At 39.9% G+C, this 19,731-nt stretch overlaps 1 protein-coding gene across 19 annotated transcripts in view; it reads left to right on the forward strand.

The window, feature by feature from the left end:
* Positions 1-19,731, forward strand: part of LOC116064801 (RNA-binding protein Musashi homolog 2) — a 249,196-nt gene that overhangs the window by 63,639 nt on the left and 165,826 nt on the right. For all 19 annotated transcript variants that reach the window (XR_004108610.2, XR_004108609.2, XR_004899210.1 and 16 more), the window contains exon 6: positions 11,638-11,730. Coding sequence is in view for 16 of the 19 variants with exons in the window: in XM_031320064.2 (XP_031175924.1) it covers positions 11,638-11,730 (93 nt within the window). In the remaining 3 variants the exon portion in view is untranslated. The remainder of the gene's footprint in view (positions 1-11,637; positions 11,731-19,731) is intronic.

Below are 19,731 nucleotides of genomic sequence, written 5' to 3' on the forward strand. Positions count from 1 at the left end.
AGAAGGTTGTAAAAGGTCAGCAGGATTAGTTTGTTCAGGTCCACATATTTTCCCAATGTTCATTCCATATAATTACATATTTGATAAAAAGGTTTTATGAATAAAAAAATAAAAATGTAACTCATAATGAAAAAGGAAAAGATGAAATGGTTTGCATTACTGACTTAATATTTATTCATTTAGTCATTTTGAGCTAGTGAGCTTCTGCCCTCACCTAAATGCATTGCATGTGTACTTGAGGTCTATGAAACGTGTTGAGTGCATTTCCTTCCACATAAAAATCCTATACCCTTTTTGACTGGCTAGCAATCTTATTCTTTTCTGCCTTTGCTGGTACCTTGCTGTGCTTCTTTGCACCTTATTGCCACAAACTGTCGATCAACTGAATAGCGTGAAACTGGTATTGCTCAATAGCAATGCTATTGGTCAAAAACTCCACAGGGTGCCTTTAAGTAAGACTCTTGATAATTGTAGAAAAAACAGCCATTTTGTTTATGAAACTTTTGATTTGGGATTTTTATCATGTAAGGGATAAAAACTTTAAAGGTTACTGACAAATGACAGCGATGTTGTTACTAAATCACATTTTTGTGACATTCAATTTTTTTTTTTTTTACTACATGAACTCCATAGAAATGTCCTACGTTTGTGGCACATGAGCAAGACCCAGCCATTTGTACTATTCAAGAGTTTTATGGATTTCCACTATTTTTGTTTTGTATTTCAAAGCACAACTGACTCATGTCAAAACAATATTAATATCTGTGTCCTGCATGCTAAATAGACCTTCACGGCTACATGAAGGCGTGCTGTGTCTCATAACCCTGGAGTGAGTTTTAGATATCCAGTCATGTTCACAATATATTCTCTGGAAAATGTGTTAATATATATAATGTGCTTGCTCAAATGTTTCAGATTTGGCCACTAGCATGCATGTAATTAGCATAATATTCATATTTCCAAAAAAGCTCTTAAGAGCACTTCTGGCATTGTCCATTTCTCTTATTTGCCTCTTATTGCTGCTACGTTTGCTTAATGCCTAGCCTGTGTCTAGCGAACGCATGCTGTGCTCATTGCGAATGCAGTGTGAATGTGCTGTTTGGGTATGGGCCCATGCATCTCCAGGGCCCTATAATCAGCTCTAAGCTGCTTCTATCAATCTTCATAACTGTAGTAGGTTGAGGAGGGAAGTGCAGCTAATCAACTCTAACCGGCCCCATGTTCAGCCAGACTGTCACTGTTATAGCAAGGCCATATGCAAACAGTGTCCCTTACATGCGTGTCCCTTACTCACATCTTGGCCGTCTCACAAGGCCATTCCACAGATGGCTAGCTCTAGCAGAAGTCAGTTTTTGAAAGGGCCTGTGACTTTCACTGAATAGCTGTTAGTGTAGGTTAATATAGGAGTGGTGGCCCTGCAGCGGTGGCAATCACAGCTCTGATCAGAGCTGGGCTTCAAAGACGTCTGTGCAAGTTGAAGCCAGAGTTGTCATTAGCTTCTGCCCTGTGCTTGACAGCCCTTCCCCACCCCCAACTCCTCTCTCTCTCTCTCTCTCTCTCTCTCTCTCTCTCTCTCTCTCTCTCTCTCTCTCTCTCTCTCTCTCTCTCTCTCTCTCTCTCTCTCTCACTCTCTCTCGTTCCATCTCTTCACTCTGTCTTCCTCTTTGTCTCTCCCTCCTATTGCGCTCATCCGTGTGCAAATGGGTACTGTAATCCTGGGTCTGGGTGCTTGGGCCTGTCACTCCACATTTGCACTAAGCATCTTTCCTTCTCTCATCTTCTTTGCCCTAATTGTATTGTAATAAGCAATTACTGATCTATTTATGCACACTAGAGCTGAGATTGGACCACTTTTTAAAAGGGCATGCAGGGGAGTGGAACCGGTCCAGACAGTGCCCCTCGTCCTCAACTTGTAGCTAGACAAAGACACCACTGCTGCTAATTGCTCAGCTTTCCCTCTTTCTCTCTCTGATGATCTAATCCTGCTTCACTATCTTGTGCTTTGCTTCCATTTTCTATCGTGTGCAGAACGCCCTCCAAAGCAAAAGTGATTGTGCTGTTGTTTGTTGTTTATTGACTGTGTTTTCTCTTTGTGAGTCAGCTGCAGTGATGCAAATGAGCAGAGGCAGTGTTTACCTGGACTGGCCATGTTTTCCGTGTGTGTGTGTGTGTGTGTGTGTGTGTGTGTGTGTGTGTTCCTGTGCCTGCACAACGTCTAGGCCTTTGATCATACTACATTGCATTGACAGATGCTTTCTGGTGCTTTCTGGTTGCTTATGAACGAGGCCACTGACGGGATCTGAATGCCAGTAATTATATCCCCTTGCTAGAACGATAACAATTGTGGCTTATACAACAAAGTGCGATGGCTTTTCCTATCTGTCCCATTATTTTTAGGTATGAGAAATGACATCGAAATCCCCTGTCGGCTTCCTCCCTGTCTAGGGCTCTGTGTTTACAGCTGTTTGTGAACCTGTATGTGTGAGAGGTGGCGGCCATGATAAAGGCTTACACCTTGTAATCATAGCTGGATGTGTGATCTCAGTGTGTGTGTGTGTGTGTGTGTGTGTGTGTGTGTGTGTGTGTGTGTGTGTGCGCGCGCGCTGGAGAAGGGGCTGAAAGATCCACTGACAACAAATTTGCAGTAAGGAACAGTTAACCGTTAATGAGGAATATGACAGAATGAAAAGGTTTGGAAGCTTTGCTGAGAGTATAAAGAAAGAGTTGAGGTAAGAACAGTGGGAGCAAGGAAGAAGTATGGTATGCTCTATTTATACGTTTATTTTTATATAATATTTTATATAATGTTCATGTATTTATGTTACATGTATATAATGTTAAATGTATACGTGTATGGTGTCCTGTTGTTAAAAAAAATGACGAACGCAGCAACTTTAAAGGTTAAAGAATTTTGATTTGTAATTGTTTAGCTCTGATTTAACAATTTTATTTACAATTTAAAGATTATTGACGCCTTAGTGTTGATACTTGCAAATTAAGAAATACTGTAGTCCAACATTTGGCATTATATTTTGAAAAAAAAACAAATCACAAAATATATGCCATTCATCTATGACCTAATTGTTGACATTCAGGAAATAGAATACTGGCTACAACTCACCCAGCACCCACATGTCCTTCATGATTTAGTTTGGACGTAGCAACTAGTTTTTCTGAACTTTTAAGACATGCGCTCATTGGGCCAAAGGTCATTAGATCCAAGCTTGTTGTTGCAACTTTTTATTTAGGGTTTGTTGATCTTCTAACATTACAATTTAACATGAATAATTCTTAATTTACATGTATGACCACTTATCTATCTTTAACTATGAAGATGTCTTGGTAACGATTTTAAAATGCTCAAGTATTTATTCATCATTGTAAAATTGGTCTGTGATTTTCTCTTAGGATAATAAGGATTTGCTGCTTTTTTTAAGCACTAAACAGTCAAATTGCGTTTGTCCTAATTTACTGGTTCGAAGATTTGCACAGGTCAAATGGAAAAAACACGGCCCAGGTGAAAATGTTGTGTTTGGGTTTCATGCAATATGCATTTTAAGGCGTTCCTGTTCACAGATGCAATTCAGAGGAGGAGGAAAAGGACATTAATACAAATAGCCACTATGCCTGATACATCACTGCAGACTGACCACTGCTGCGAAAGAAATCAGCAAAAGCAGTAGTTTTATTGTAAGCACAAGGAGGTGAGAGACTATAGCCAGGACCAAACAGTGAGGGAGAGAGATGGACAGAGAAATTAAAATGAAAAGATGCTTTTACAGTTACTTTGCTGCAGCTCTCCATTCATCACCACAAACACAAAAAGACAATCTGTTATTTTCCACACAGCTTTACCTCCCTTTTTCCCCCGTTGACCTCATGCTTGGGTTTTTACTGACTTTTACTGGCTCACAGCAGCTCCAGTCCAGTGTGATATGATTAAGGGAGCTACTTATTAAGTAGACTGTTATTATTTTAAAGATATTATTATATTATTATAAGTTTCCAAGAAAGGTTTTTTTCGTAACACATTCCATCACTGATTGTTTTGTTGACGTTATGACATTTTAGCTATTTTAACTAATATTTGCTCACAGATAGCCTCCTTCTTGTGGGATGTACAGTATATACACTTACAGTTCCAAAAGTGTCTTTCTTCACTTAATATTCCAAGTTCAGCAGCAGAAACCTTTAGTTTTGTGCTCCACTGCTTTCCAGACATGTGCAATACACGTCAAAACAGGCACTTTATGCAAATCAGGTGAACTGAGGCTGGGCTCATTTACATCTGCAGTCTGAATAGATGCCCCGCTAAATTTAAAAATTGAGGAGATGCAACATCTTGCCCTTCTGATTGTAATTTGCGACACGCTTAGCAAATATCCCCCTAAATGTTAGAATATTTGTAAGCAGCAAATCATCCATTTGATGGATGTTTTTAAATTTGATAATGACCAATTTAATGTGTGAAAACAGCCTTCGTCATAGTAAGGCATAGTAAAAATAAACCTTTACCCACATTGAAGAGCTGAAGGATATGTGAGTTTGATGTTAGAGAAAGAAGGCTTTGAAAAAAATGAGACATTGATCTGTAATCTAATAAGGAACATTTTCCTCCTCCCCTCCTCTCAGTATAAATGGTGTCAGCTTACAACTTTTCCAGTAAAATCATAAAATGTCTTTGTCACCCTCTGTCTATCACTGCCATGCATTTCTGAATAGATTTTTTAAAAATACAACATACTTATAGCATTAGGGCTGGAGTGTCTGTGTAAAATTTGCATAAATATGTCACACATTTCTTTCTCTTATATCCCACTTGGGGAGTTGATAACATTCACGCTTTGTCTTTGCAGTTTCTGTTCTGCATGCGTGTTGAAAACACTAATAGCTTTTTTGTAGGTGCAACACAGAGGCTCTTTGAATTTAGTTTGTTGCCACAGGTAAAAATCCTAACATTTCCACAAATAATAATAATATTGTCTGCTGCAATATTAGCTACAGGCTTATCTTTTTCAACTTCCTCAGCACTCGTAGCAGCCCTCGCTTTCATAGCACACTTAAACCAGGAGCAAAATATTATAAAGGATTTGCAATGAGGTGCATTGTTTACATTGGGTGAGAAGGAGAGGAAAGACATAATACATGCAAATCAGACAATAGATCAGAGTCAAAGTGCATCAGCCTGGTCTTGAGTGACTTCGATAATTACCTGCGTGGCGTAGCCTAAAAAGATATGTCCCAAGTTTGTTTTGTTGCTTTGTAAGTCGGAGGGGTGCTTTCATTTTTTGTTTCCGTCTCTATCTATGAAGGTTTGCCAAAGAAAATCACCTCTAAAGTTACTGGGAAACTTAAAGATTTAATTTAACATATGGAGAAAGGTGAATGTCATGTGTGTCCTGGTCATTTACATTATTGACAAGGTCATTTTTTTGTCCCTACTTGGCTGTTACAAACTTTTCACCAATCTTTCTGACTCAGTAGAGCTTCACTTAAGCGCTATAGACCATACAAAAATGATTAGGCAGATTGCTGCAGCCCAAAATCCATCTATGAAAAATCTGAATATTCAACATGAACATTAGACTTAGGCATTTGACAGCACATACCTCAAACTTAACATCCTAATGAGGCTGCGCCATTTTGGGTACCTAATTGCCTGCACTGTGAAAGGGAACTCTGAAACATATAAAGACAGCCTTTTGCCTTATCAGGTCCTTTTCCCACACTACAAAGCAATGCAGGGTGTAAGAACAGAACGGTAAATCTTTCTTTGGTGAAAAGAATGGGCCTAAAGTATGCAATATAAATGCTTGTATGATTTTGTGTGATGGATATGAATAACTTAAATAGCTCAGGGGATTTACTAGATGTCAGGTTTGTGCTCCCAGTATTCTAGCCTCCACATCCTTCCTGGTTACTCCTTGTGATGTCAGCAACTGCTAAGAGTGTCTAACTGTGTGTGTTTGCTGCAGGCTAAGAGTAGGATATTGTTGTTGAGGTGCATGGACAAAGGAGTTAAGCACTCTCTGGACAGTATTTACGTGACCTAACTCAGTTTTTCTTTTAACTTTTACGCTTTTTACACATTGTTATAGTAGGCTACTAGCCTCAACTCTGCTATTTGGGCTATTTTATCGTGTTTCCTCGTGGTTTTAAGGTTGAAGGAATAGATGTTTTTAGGCTTGAATGTTCAATTTGCTAACGAACAGAATGTGATGCACTGAAGTTGCATTTTAAATGAAGAGTTTAAGTTCTGAAAAAAGACAGATGTCAGTTTGAGTTGTGCTATTATTAAAATTAAGATGGTACAGATGCAATTATGGTTGCCTTAAGAGTCACAAAATGAATCCAGCCTCTTCCTAACTTCTGGAAATATCCAAATGGTGTAGAGCTAGCCTTCATTATGTAAGTGACGGGCATCATGAGATTTTTCGGGACGACCTCGTAGAAAGGTTCATGCTATTACTATTTGCCATTTAGTTCGGTCTGAAACTGCTAACAGGTGTCGATAAGAGTGCACAAGAAGCTTTTTACATTTATGTCTGCCGCTCAGAATGTTTCTGCGCCATGCCTTCTATTACCATGGTAATGCACTAGGGCAGTAATTGTTGCAGCCCTTTCGCGCGCACTGTCCTCACACACTCAAGAAATTAGTAACACATCCATGTGTAAGCACACGCGCACTCTGTCATGCACACTCATAACTCTCCTTACTGTCTCTTAGGGATGTGCAAAAATAACTGAATGTTTGAAATTGGGTTAAAGGAAAAACTGGGTTGAAGAGTGGTGCATTTTTAAATCTGTCGGCTTGAATTGAAGTCTTACTGGAAAAAAAAAAAAAAAAACACCTTTAAAATACTACACCAGCCAGACCCAGATGATCTGGACTAATGTTGCTGTAAATGCAGTGAAGGAAATTATCTGGTCCCTAGTGGTTATTATAGCGTAATGTGTGATATGGGTAAAAAAGAAAATGGTAGCAAATTTGTTAAAATGTAAAATGATCTGTGTCAAATTAAAGGCAATTCCAAAGTCATTCCATCCAATCAGCTTGGTTATTTAGTTATTGTACTTGCTGCATGTTTACGATGAGAACAACATAACAGCAGTTCTTTAAGTAGTCAGGGGATAGCTGATACATTTTCTTTAGTTAAATGCATTAAACATCCATAACGATAAGACAAACTTAATTTTGCACCAAGTGGTATAGCCATAGGCATAGAGGGGTACAATATAAAGCTATATGGCTTGTCTGTTGTCACCATAGATAGAAAAATAGAGAAGGTAATTGTGTTGTACCGGGACTCAAGCAATCCCAATCAGCTATTGGGCAGACATGTCAAAGTATAAAGACAAGGCTGAAAAGTTGACTGGTTGTAGCCTGATGGAACAAGGCCGAAAAATGACCAGGGACTGGGTGGCCCAGAAGGGAAGCAGGACAAAACAGCTGATGCAGAGAGGCAAACAGAGATGAACATTGACTTGTTTTTTTGTTTTTTTTTTACCTAGATTGGCAATGATAAAAGTGAGTGATGTTGATAAATACTCGCACAGCCAGTTTATCAGCAGATGTCTGGCCTGGGGTTGCCGGAGGCAGCATCCAAGGCTGATAACCTCTGAGGCCTGAGGCATGATGTTGGGAGGAAGAGGTGTGTGGGGGGGGGGTGATGCAGCTGCTGGGTCTTGGCCAGTGTATAACCCTAAACCGGTCAGTGGGTATTTCGCATGTCCACCAGTATCAGTCAAACATTGCAAAGTAGGAGAAAAAAAAACATAATCTTCCATAAGCTTCACTGAGAGCTGTAATGCTCATTACACAGCATGAAATAAAATTGTTGGATGAATGAAAAATGGAGACAACTTAGTTATACTTCCGTACCATCATGAGGGCTAAAAGAAAAACGTAAAAAAAAAACAGAGTTTATGTTTCTGTACACTGCCCATTTTAGGGCATCACTCCCAGCTTTACTTTGTCAGACATGGCACAGCTTTTTTTAAGTCAAAGCTGCTCTCTGTCTGCCTCAGGTGTACTTTGTCAGCTGTGCTTTAAGGGGATCATTACTGGACAACTAGATGCTACAATGCATGTTAGCAATGTATAATTTGTCTTAACATTTAGCATGTAACATGCGTGGAGTTCAGCACATTAGTATGGCACAGTTACCATGGTAACATGCATGTTAAGGGTGCCATGATTCATCAAATCCACGGTTTGATTTGACTTTCAATTTTAAAGTCACGATTCAATTTTAATTTTTGATTTAAACATTTTTTTTCAACAGGGACAGCAATGCCACAATAAGAGCCACTAAATGGCATATGGGTACGTTGCAAAAACAGTGTTTCAGAGTTGACGAGGCGCAAATTAATGCACCATTAGTTTAACAAGGTGCACCTGAAGGCACCATGGAGTCTCTGAGCCCACATGCTTTACCTTTGTTGTTTGTTTACATAAGTCTCTCTCACTCACGGGGAATGCAAACTGTTGCCACACTGGTGACTTCAAGGAAGCAGGCAGATTTTACAGTTCTGTTGTTTCTCCGTCATCTTCAACTCGGGCAGTGGCCATGGTGTCTGGAATGGTCAGGCTGCAGGCTACCAATAAGCTAATATTACCTTGTGTCTTTAGCTGCATGCTACCAGCTGGTAAGCTACGCTGTGTCTGTTGTTTTTTTCTTTGGATGTGCGCAAGTATGCGGGGGTGGAGAGAGAAAACAATACTGGAGGAATCCAACATCTTTTGGTTTTGATAGTCAAAATCAAAAGCTCATTTGGATCGATTTTCGATATGAACTTGAAATCCTGACACTCCTAATGCTTATGGCAGCATGATAGGATGGTGATGGGTATCTGTTCATTCATTCAGAGGCACCTTGTCCTGTAGTACAAGACTTCCAGTGTGTATTGCTTAGTGGTATTTTTGTATATTGTTTGTAATGACATTTGCATATTGCATTGCATATATATATATTTTTTCTGAGATGGTCAAGTCTATTTTGTACACCTGAATGTCATTGCTAATTACTACACATACTGTGTTTGCATTAGGGGTGGGAATCACAGGGTACGCTACGATACACAATATGATACACTATACATGGCTCACGATACCGATGATATTACGATACAGCAATTCTGCAATAATCAATATATTGCTAGACAATCCTTTAATAATACATCTTGATATCAGTCAAACTAGTAGCTATAATTACAAAATGCCTCTGAAAAGGTTAAGTGCAGGTTTTCTCTCTTTATTCACTGCAAGTCCAAACTGTTAGAAAACAGCATAATTCTGCAGCACAGGTTTTTCAGTCTGTAAATTAAATTACAGAATTATAGAGCAACTATAGGTCCAGATTTTGGACTTAAACGTGGCTGGGGCATCTGTTATTTTCCTCTGACTGCTGTACGCCATCACGTTAGAAAACCTCTTTGGCTAGTTAACTTATGTTCAAGTTTATTTGATATTTGGCGCCAGCGCATTGATTATCGTATCGCACGAAGAAGGATTACGATATATTGCCGTATCGATATTTTGTCCCACCCCTAGTTTGCATATTTAAGCCTTTGGCCCACTGCACATGTGCTGAGCAAAATGTGTTGCTCTTGTCAGTGTAATACAAGATCCATGCTTATATTTTTATGGGTTGAGTGTATGGGCTCTAAAAAAAACTAACTCTTTTGGTTACTTTTTTTTATTAAGTTTTTTGTCTTGCAGTTGCCAGCACCTCTAACCCTGAAGTACGTACATGCTGTGTGCAGAGCTCTTTTCTCTTTTACACTTTTAAATTGGAGTTATTAATGCAGGCCAATAAATGTAGACCACTGAAATGTACTGTAGGCCTATTACAATTTCTCATTCACATCTTTTTTGCTTCTTTTTTTACACAAAAGTTGGCTTATTGAAATTTGTGGTAAAACAAAGTAATATAATAAGAAAAACATGGAAAATCACAGAAGGAAAAAAAAAAAACTGTAATAAGAGAGGCCCATGTGTGGGAGGCTGTGTGCATATGTGCAGGCTATGTGCCTGTGAGACTGTGTGCACCTGGAAAGCACTTGACAGATGGTTACTTCAGCTCTAGCTGAATGTTGCTTCTTTTTTCTCAGTGTTAAGCCTCTTTCATAGACTGAAAGTGTCTCGGTCAGCATTTTGATCAAGGTAGAGTCATTCAACCTCCTTGATAGTTTGCTGTGCATCTCTGGAGTATGTTTATTCTGCCCCAGCCATTTATTTTTGTTTGATTCTGGCAAGCCGTTGGAGATCGGAGCTGTGACTTTCTCTGCTGCCTTTTCTGCTCCTTTTATTTTGTTTGCCTGGAAGATTATAGAGCAGTGCATCAAAAATCATTTGCCACATTATATCAGTAAATTCTCAGTTGGTAGCATAGATTTGGTGCTAGGAAAGGATTAGATAGATAGATAGATAGATAGATAGATAGATAGATAGATAGAATTTTTTTATTGATCAAAAAAATGGGAAATATCAGACACACAGCACACATACAGACTATACGTGAAATAATAGGAAACAAAATACATGAAATAATTAATTGGATATAATACAAGAACAAACGTTCAATATATATACAAGTTAGGAATAAAAATGTACAACTACTTAAATAGTATAAATAAAGATGCAAGTACACCTATTGTGCAAGTTGCACTTAGTGCAGTTGTGATGTATATGAGTATATGAGAATTATCTTACACTCAGTGAAGAAGTGTTAGAATGTTTTATTGCCTGTGGTAGGAATGATTTCTTGTAGCGCTCCATGCGACATATATGGGAGAATGTGTAAAAAGATAATACAGTACCTATGAATAAAACAGACTTCAATATTGTTTAATTTGTCTCAAATGTCATGGTAATACGTTTTAATTACATGTTAAATGATGAAGGAAAATCAACACCTATGCTGAACAGATGGTTTAGAAGTCTGAAGATTGTTGTTACATTTCATAAGTTCTGGTTCATTTTTAATTGTGTGCAAACGATGAAGTTCCTCACAAATTTTACCCTGACACTGGTGTTGAAGTGTTACTGTATTTCCCTGAGAAATTGCCCTCCTAAATTTAGTATGCACTCTCTGCAGCAGATGTTCGTGCCCTTTTTGATGCCGTGGGTAATAATCCTTAATATTCTTGCTGTTTGAAACTAAATGAGGCTTTAATGCACTCTGATTCCATCTTCCAGCACTCATTAATTGTTTTTTGAAAGTCCATAAATTATTTCTGTTTTCTTTTTTTCCTTTTCTTTCTTTTTCCGAATAAACAGTAACTTTAATGGATGAAATGGAGGTCTTTAATTCTGGGATAGTCTGTTTTGATTAGAGCCTTAATTTGAAATGTCGTTGTGAGTGGAATTCACAGAACTGCATTGCTTAGCCAGGAGTATTTTTCCTGCCAATACTTGGCAGCATTTGTGGCCTTGCTGTAATACTTTTGTGTTTTTGAAACACAATTGTGTGAATCTGTGTATTCCTGTTTACCAACAATGTGTCCTCTCACTCCTCTATATCCTCCCCATCACAGGTGCTGCTCACTCAGTGTGTTTGAAGCCTCATTAAATGTGTTGTGCGATTCATTTGAAGCCTCATCACTAACCCTCTCCTCTCGCCCTTTTCTCTTTAGATGGTCACAAGAACAAAGAAAATATTTGTGGGTGGCTTGTCAGCCAATACAGTAGTGGAAGATGTGAAGCAGTATTTTGAACAGTTTGGGAAGGTAAGACTGCTTTTTATTATTACTCTTCATACACGTAGTATTGTCACAATAACTAACATTTTAGCACTCTTCTGTTCTCTTGCATGCTGTATTGTTGGATGTTGGATTATTTCAGCAATTGAAATTCATATCATCATTAATAGTGAAATATGTTAATTTGATAATGACACAGTCAGTGTACAACGCCCCCTGTCACTTTAACAGTGTCACCGTGGTTTAGACCACATGGCCAGCACTCAAATTTTTACAGCAACCATGAATTTGAGCCTTAAAAGAAGCCAGCGGCAGCAGTTTGGCTCCTTTCCTAACAGTAAGACAAATAAATCGCTATTGTGACAAGCAAACAACTGAAGATATGGCAATAGCTTCACACAGCCCACCATGCCTGGTCAACAACATGCATTTTGCTCACAGAGCAAACAAGCAATGACAACCAGCTGCCATGACCACACCCCCCTTTGCAAAAAAACTAAACAAAAAAACAAGCGTGTTCTTTACTTATCTATGGTAGTATGACATTGGAAACAAATAAAAGGGAATCCAAGTTAGAGTCTTAATATTGTGGCAACACTATTCCAGTGTGGTCTGAAAGAAAAACACGCCCAGTTAATTCAGCAGAGGCTCATATTCAGCTGTTTGGTTGTGTCTGCTGCAGCAGTTTCTACAAGCTGTTCTCATGACCAATACCCCCAGCAAAGTGAGCCATATATGCACAGCCTTTCACACAAGGACATGCATATTGCGCACACACACACACACACACACACACACACACACACACACACACACACACACACACACACACACACACACACACACGCGCACACACACGCACACACACGCACACACAGGGTTTGATACAGTAACAGCATTTCACAGATAATGTCCCCACACTGAGCGGAGATCCATTTCCCTCACGTCATATTCCACATCAGTCAAGGTCACCTTCAGCTGATCCAGTCTCTGTAACATCAGCACTTGACCTTGAGTTTAGACAATTTCACTGAGGATGGATTTTTCCTGGGCACATAATGTACCATGTCCTGAAGGAGACAAAAGAGCTGCTGTAAATTAATAGAAACTGTTGTTTTTTGCTCAGAGACAATATGCAACCAGCTCTCTCCCATGAAGCCCTGTGTTATTTCCTTGACTGAAAGTGAGCAAGGTGAAGGACTTTGTTTTGCTCTTTATCTGTGGAAGTGGCATTAAAGACCTCGCCATGGCATGGTCTGCCGTTCTAAATAAAGATGGCTTTATTTGCACAATAGAAAGCAGCAAGGAAATATTCAGCACGACTTCGCAATCAATGGATCTGAGAAAGGGCTCGAAATGATTTTCGACTTGATTGAATGACATAATTGACTTGATTATACAAAGTTTTTTTCCTCCTTGAGGAATCCTCAAATGCTTAGGAGGAAACAAACAAATCAGACTGATTGAGCAAGATCTTGTGCATGTTTCTGTGTGTACTTTTATAGCCTACTTGTGCATGCTTGGATGTGTCTGCAGTGCTGCTCTCGCCATGCGTGAGTGTGTCAGCGATTAAGTGTATTTATGTGGGTGCATGATTAGGGTGTGTGTGTGTGTGTGTGTGTGTGCGTGCGCGCGTGTGTGTGTGTGAGCAGGTTTGAGTGTCTTCAGCAAAAAAGGAAATCTGAGTATATATTGTGGACTATAGGATGATACAGAGCAAAAAGAAGTATTGAATTTCTCTTCTGTTTTGTGTGGGTCATTCCTTTCTGCCTTACATATCCCAGGATTTATTAAATAACCTGCCTGTCACTGCAACCTACCATTATCGTCACATACACACCAATCTGAGGACTTATCCACAGAAAGGGAAAACCAATTAATTCAGTTTCCCCTCCATAGAATCTTGGTTGCAGTATGTGTGTCACTCTGTCAGTCAGTCATAAATCCGTCTTTCTTTCTCTCTGTCTGCCTATGTGCATGTCAAGGGGGACATTAGCCGGCATGGTCGCAGGGCAGCTAGTCATTTGTATTTCTGGAAAGTATGTTTTGAAGCACTTATCAATCATCACGCAACTACAGCTTAAGGCACCAGCAAATGTTTTTCCTCACTGGGAACAAGCCATTTCACTGATATTATTTTGCAAGCACTGTGTGTGTGTGTGTGTGTGTGTGTGTGTGTGTGTGTGTGTGTGTGTGTGTGTGTGTGCTAGGCAGCATAGGCCAATTAGCAGGATGTGGTCCACAGAGATGGCAGTAGTTGGGTGGCAGTGGAGGGGAAACAGCTGGTGTGGCCACAGTTGGGTCACGGGTTCTGTCGGTAACCTCCACACCCCCTCTCCCTCCCGCCTCAGTCCCTCCCTTCTGTCTCCATTCTGTCAGGGGGAGAGGTGGCATTTGTTATGGGGAGAGGCTGACAGCTCTCATGCACATCAGTCTCACTGCCACTCTCCCAGCCGTCACCATTAGGAAAGAGCACATGCTCGAGACCTGGCACAACTTCAGAGGAGCTCCTCCACAGCCACATCCACTTCTTTTTTTTTTTTCTCGCCTACAGTACATGCTGAAGGTGTGCATTTGAAGTGATTGTGACAGTCATTTGAACGGAACTGAAGTGTGGTTCTGTTTGACTGATTCTAATGCATCTCAGATGGATCCCATTACCTTCCTAATAGTAGCCACATCCTGCCTTTTTTTTCTCAGACAGCACACTGCACCTTAGCACTGCAAGCCAAATGAGACAATCTTATCAGCACTGCCTGGCCTCCCTTTATATTGAAGGACTCTTAACTGGAGGCTGCTGCTATTTCTGTCTTGCAATAAAGTCAAATGAATCTGTGTGCTGTGCATGCTATTATGTGCTATTGTGCAAACTGGTAAATTGTGAGGGAAGACAATGCTAGCCCTTAGAGATCCCATTTTTAGTTTTTTCCTCATATATAGGCCTTGCAAGCATTGCCATTTTGTTGCCATTTTTATATGATAATTGTGTTATGTTTACAGTAACATTTGTATGTATTTTTTAATGGACTGACTTTATTTATTTTTAATTTTTAATTGTAATTTTATTTTTATTTTTACTTTGTCTGTGGTTTGCATAACAAGAAGATCCTTCTCCCCCCCCCCTCCCCCCGCAAAAAAATAATAAATTAAATCTGCTTACAGAGATGAGAGTACTGACATTTAAAAAAAAAAGTTATTTTCCATAAGGTTCTTATAGTTTTTATATACTTTGCCTCCTTCAGAGACTGCGCTTGCTCTAAGGTCAAAGGTCGGGAGCAGCTTAACAGCAGATTTGCTTGTAGGGATTCTTGCGAGTTGCAAAGTATTACCATTGTACTAGTCTGAGGATCTACACACCTATAAAACCAGCTCAGTGCAGTGACTTAATTAGTTACATTAGCATGTTATATTGATCTTGTAAGTATTCATTTTTGTGTATGCTAACATACACAAAATTTATTTTCCAATAAATCACACAACACCTTGTCAACAAAAAAACCTACCACTCCAAAATGTTCCGCTGAGGCAAGCCCTTGATTAAAAATGGGAGTTGGTGTGATGACACCTTATAAATTTGGATCTGACGTACCAGCAGAGCCCTGCCCAGGCATGAAAAGGCAGTTAAAGGCATAATTAGCTGGGGTGGCTAATGCTTCCTCATTGGTTTATTGTAATCAGCTTTTAAGTGCATCTCATAGTGCCCTTATTGTGCTAAGCTGAAACAACTGCTGCTCGCTGACTCGGTTTTTGCACTCCTGTCCACTGGCTGGGCTTTGCAGTGCAAGCCTGAAGCGGACTTTTAGTTTAATCAGAGCTACTTGCTTCCATGTCACTGGGCTGCCACAATCGTCCCTTTATGTCCAGGCTGTCCTGGTTCTCATGCTCCACTGGTCCACAGCCAGATGCTAGAAGTGGGGCTCAATGGGAGGAGGATGAGGAGGAGCTTAACCAGTTCACTGCCACTGGGCTCAGAAAGGATAAAGGTAGATGCACAAAGGTCACTACTTAGACAAGCAAAGCAGAGCCTGGAGTCCTAAGATGAGACAATGGTCTCATCGTAGGAAAAAAAAAGAGTGATGACACCTGTTGGAGGACATTGGAAAGAAATCGATATGAGTGAGTGGATAGACAGAGATCATTGTCAGAATACAGAGAAGAGACCTGCCTACAGCAGCATGCTGTTCCCGTCGTGTTTCACCTCTGGCCAGGCAAGCGTCTGCATACTTCTCTCATACTGTCACTGAGAGGAAGCAGATGAGAGGAAATTACAAAAGCATCAGAAAAAGATTCCTTGGTTAGTGCATGAAATTCGTTCTGGGGCTGATAATCTAATACCGAGGCTGACATTTTGCATGCCCTTAGATTTTGTAAATGGCTGACAAAGAACTGTGTGACCGTCTGTAAAGACTGTATGAATTCATTTTGCATAGCTTTCTAAGTGCTTAGGCCCTTAACTACATTGGGGATTTTCAGGTATTTTATGTAAAATGTAAATGACAATTAACAACAGTGGCATATATTGTTGTAAAATCTGTTTATTTGATCTTTCTTTGATTTCTTGAGGATAAGATAGCAGACTAAACTGCATAGATAAATATAGGTGAAATAATGTAGTGTGCATCTCAGCCCTTTTGTATTATTCAAATGTAAAGTTGCATTGTTTGTTAGAAACCTGGACCTGAGCTACTTTTTGTATCAGCCCTTACAAAGTGCATCTAAATCACTTGGCAGGGATCACAAATCACCAATAATCATTGATGTGACATTTTGTGTTATCTTTTTGATTGCAGACTTAGATTTTTACCTTGGCTGACAATGCAATTAAGCTCTTCTAGTGACAACACATACACAGGGCTTAGCCTAAACTGGAAACTGTGGAGGTGCAAATTTAATGCACTTTGGACTTTTTTTTTTTTTGAAGTGATGGAAGCCTTAACTTAAAAAACACAGTTGCGTCATGTTCATTGTCTTAAATGGCAAACATGGATGATTATTGCATAAAAAAACACACTTTATATGAGAGAAAAGAACCTAATCAAAAGGCCACAGTCCTTCATTCCACTTCCTCAGCTAGTGCAGGTGCACATTTGCATGCCATTTACATGGCAGCTCACAGTGACCACAACTACTCCAACGTGCTGGTGTCCATCATCTGCTGACATTCTGTGATTGTTTCCTCTCTGCTGCGACGCACCCAATCAGTTGAGGATATAGTGTGGTTCCAGTGATTATAAGGAGTGATCAGAGCAGCAATGATGGAGCATGTGCCTTGCCATGGAGATTTAGCCAGAGGCTTCAATCTCATTGCAGTCACTTGTAGTTAGTGACTGAGACTAGCAGTGAGAAGGGCAGAGCAATATAAATGAATTGGCTATGAATGTGGATACGGCTGCGGTGCTGCAGGGACACACAGGGGGAAAGGGCCGGTTAGACAAACTATTTCATATCCCCCTTGACCTTTATTTGCCCAGTGGCCCAGCAACATTTCCAATAGAGTAGCTTTTAAATGGCCACTGAAGAATTGAGCTGTACTATTCACATCATTTTTGTGTGTGTGCGCGTCTGCCTTTGTATAAGAGAGCAAACGGGTGTGTGTTAATGCAAGTGTTTTTACTTCAGGTTACGGAATTTTCAGACCTTTAACAAAAGATTAAATAGATTTTTGACTATTGCTGATCCTTTGAAATACCTGTCAGACGCCCCTCCTCAAACAACTAGATGCTGTGCAGTATAGGCGGCTCACAAAGAGAGCTGTGGATCAGGGGAGATTGACACCTTTCTGTAGGTTTGTAGTCTCATCTCCCAGCTGTCCCTCCTGAAATGGCTCCCTCGGGATAAGCCGGGATTGGCTTGATTGTGTTATCGGCGAATGATCGGGTCATTGAATGATGGAATTTTGAGCCCCTGTTCTGCTTAAAGAATGAAATGTTTAAAGAAGATTGACTGTGATTGGATCAGATCCAGCACCTGCTCAAAGGGTCAATCAGGTGAAGGCAGGAGGCAGCAATCTCTGCTGTGCTATTGTGACACGAATAGAGGGCGAAATTAATGTGTGCGTTGGGGTAGGGTGTTGGTGGTGGATGGATGGTATAGGGGGGCGGCTAGAGATGCCATTCAACAGGGAAGAGGTTGAAAAATGTCATCAGAGGAAGTGTCATGAGTAATTTGCAGCAGTCTCACCATCAAACCAGTGTGGAGGTCAACTCCTCCACCTCCGCCTTGCAAACTGCAATCTAGTCTTTAGGGAATCCCACGGGGGCGAACACTTCCGTAGGATAGAGATTCAAAGAAGGTTTTATTTTCCAGATGGATGGAAAATATGTATTGATATACGCTGTACTGTATGTTGGATTGGAATAGAATGAAGAAGTGGTTCCCAACCTTTTTGGTCTGAGGTAACCCCACAGCCCTGTCAGATGAACATACATACCCCTTCATCTATTCCCAATTCCAGAGGAATGCTTTATGAAAATTGCCTTTTAACATATTTTGTTGGCTCCAAATTGCCTCAAATGATAAAGATAACTCTAAAATGATGTGAGAGCATGGAATTAAACGGACCCTGTGGAGTTTTCTTGTAAACAGTTATGTTTACATTTAGTGTTACTTACCAAAACGCATGGTGTATCCTTGAGGTCTAACAAACGTGTCCAAAGCATTCCCTTCCTCCATAAAATATTTGCAAAGCCGATTTTTAAAGTATTTTAAATCCAGCATTTTTTACATCCATATTTATTGTCTTGCAGTCTTCCTCTTCCCGGTCTTTGCTGGCACAATGTAGCAGATGTGGGCACGTTGCCGCCACGTATATGTCAGTGGAATATTGTGACACCATTGCGTACTCATTAGGGCTGAATTAATTGCATTTGCAATAATATCGCAATATGTTAAAATGCGATTTCCTAATCACAAAGGCTGCGATTTGGTCATGTGACTCGCGAGAGCAAATCAGTCTGCACTCCGCAGAGAAAGTATCAACTTAGCACGCTAACGCTACGCCGTACCTTGAGCAGATTTCTGTCATTCAAACAACTCTGAGTTGTAGTTTAAAACTTTTACAGCCATTTTAATAAAATGAAGGGTTTTATTTGGGCTTGAGTCCATACATGCAGTTAATGGATACAGGCACGCAGAACTCAAGGCTCGGTTAGCAACGGTTAGCAACGGTTAGCTCTGATTAGCGGTTAGCTCCAGTTAGCTAGCTCTGTTATAAAGATATGGAGTAGAGGAGACTGCCGCGGGGAGGGGTAACAACCACACTCTGATAAATTACGTTCGGGGAGCTTTCACAGCAGCGGGGCTGCGTTGTTTCAACGGTTTTATTAATACAGTTAATTCCACAACAAGACCAGCAGCAGCATGCTACTGCTAATGTAATGATAGCCTCTCTGTCTCTGAGTGCAACGTTGACGCTGTCATGCACGTGGCATGCATGAGGGGAGGGAGGGGCTGGAGGCAGCTCCTCTGTGTGCGCTGTAAAAAATAAATACACCATTGTATTGTATATACTATATTTTTACTTATTTAACTGTCTAGTAAAGTTCAAAGAGTGTTTAAAAAGTGCAATCCACATGTTTACATATGTTTATTACAGTAAATAATAATTAAATAATCTAAATACTACAAAGTGCGGTAAAGTCACATATTTGTTTTTATATTTCTGCAGTCTGCACTTTAGTTTGTGTGATCTGTTTCTGACTTTCATATAAATGTTTACACCAGGCTTGGTCAGTGCTCAATATACTACTGTGACTTAAGTAGTTAAATAAAAGATGTCATTCATATAAATTCATGCATCACCTAATTTCATCATCATATACAGGCCTGGCCTCCAGGAAAGAACAGTTTATTTAATCTATCTAATCTTGTGTTGTTCATACTATACAATGATTTATTGCTTGTCTTTGTTGAATAATACAGAAGACAAAGAGCTTAAAAACAACCGCATATTAAATCGCAATCGCAATATTTAAAAAAAAAAAAAAATCGCAATTAGATTATTTTCAAAAATCGTTCAGCCCTAGTACT

Source organism: Sander lucioperca, chromosome 13 (assembly GCF_008315115.2).
Source record: "Sander lucioperca isolate FBNREF2018 chromosome 13, SLUC_FBN_1.2, whole genome shotgun sequence".
NCBI classification, from domain to species: Eukaryota; Metazoa; Chordata; class Actinopteri; order Perciformes; family Percidae; genus Sander; species Sander lucioperca.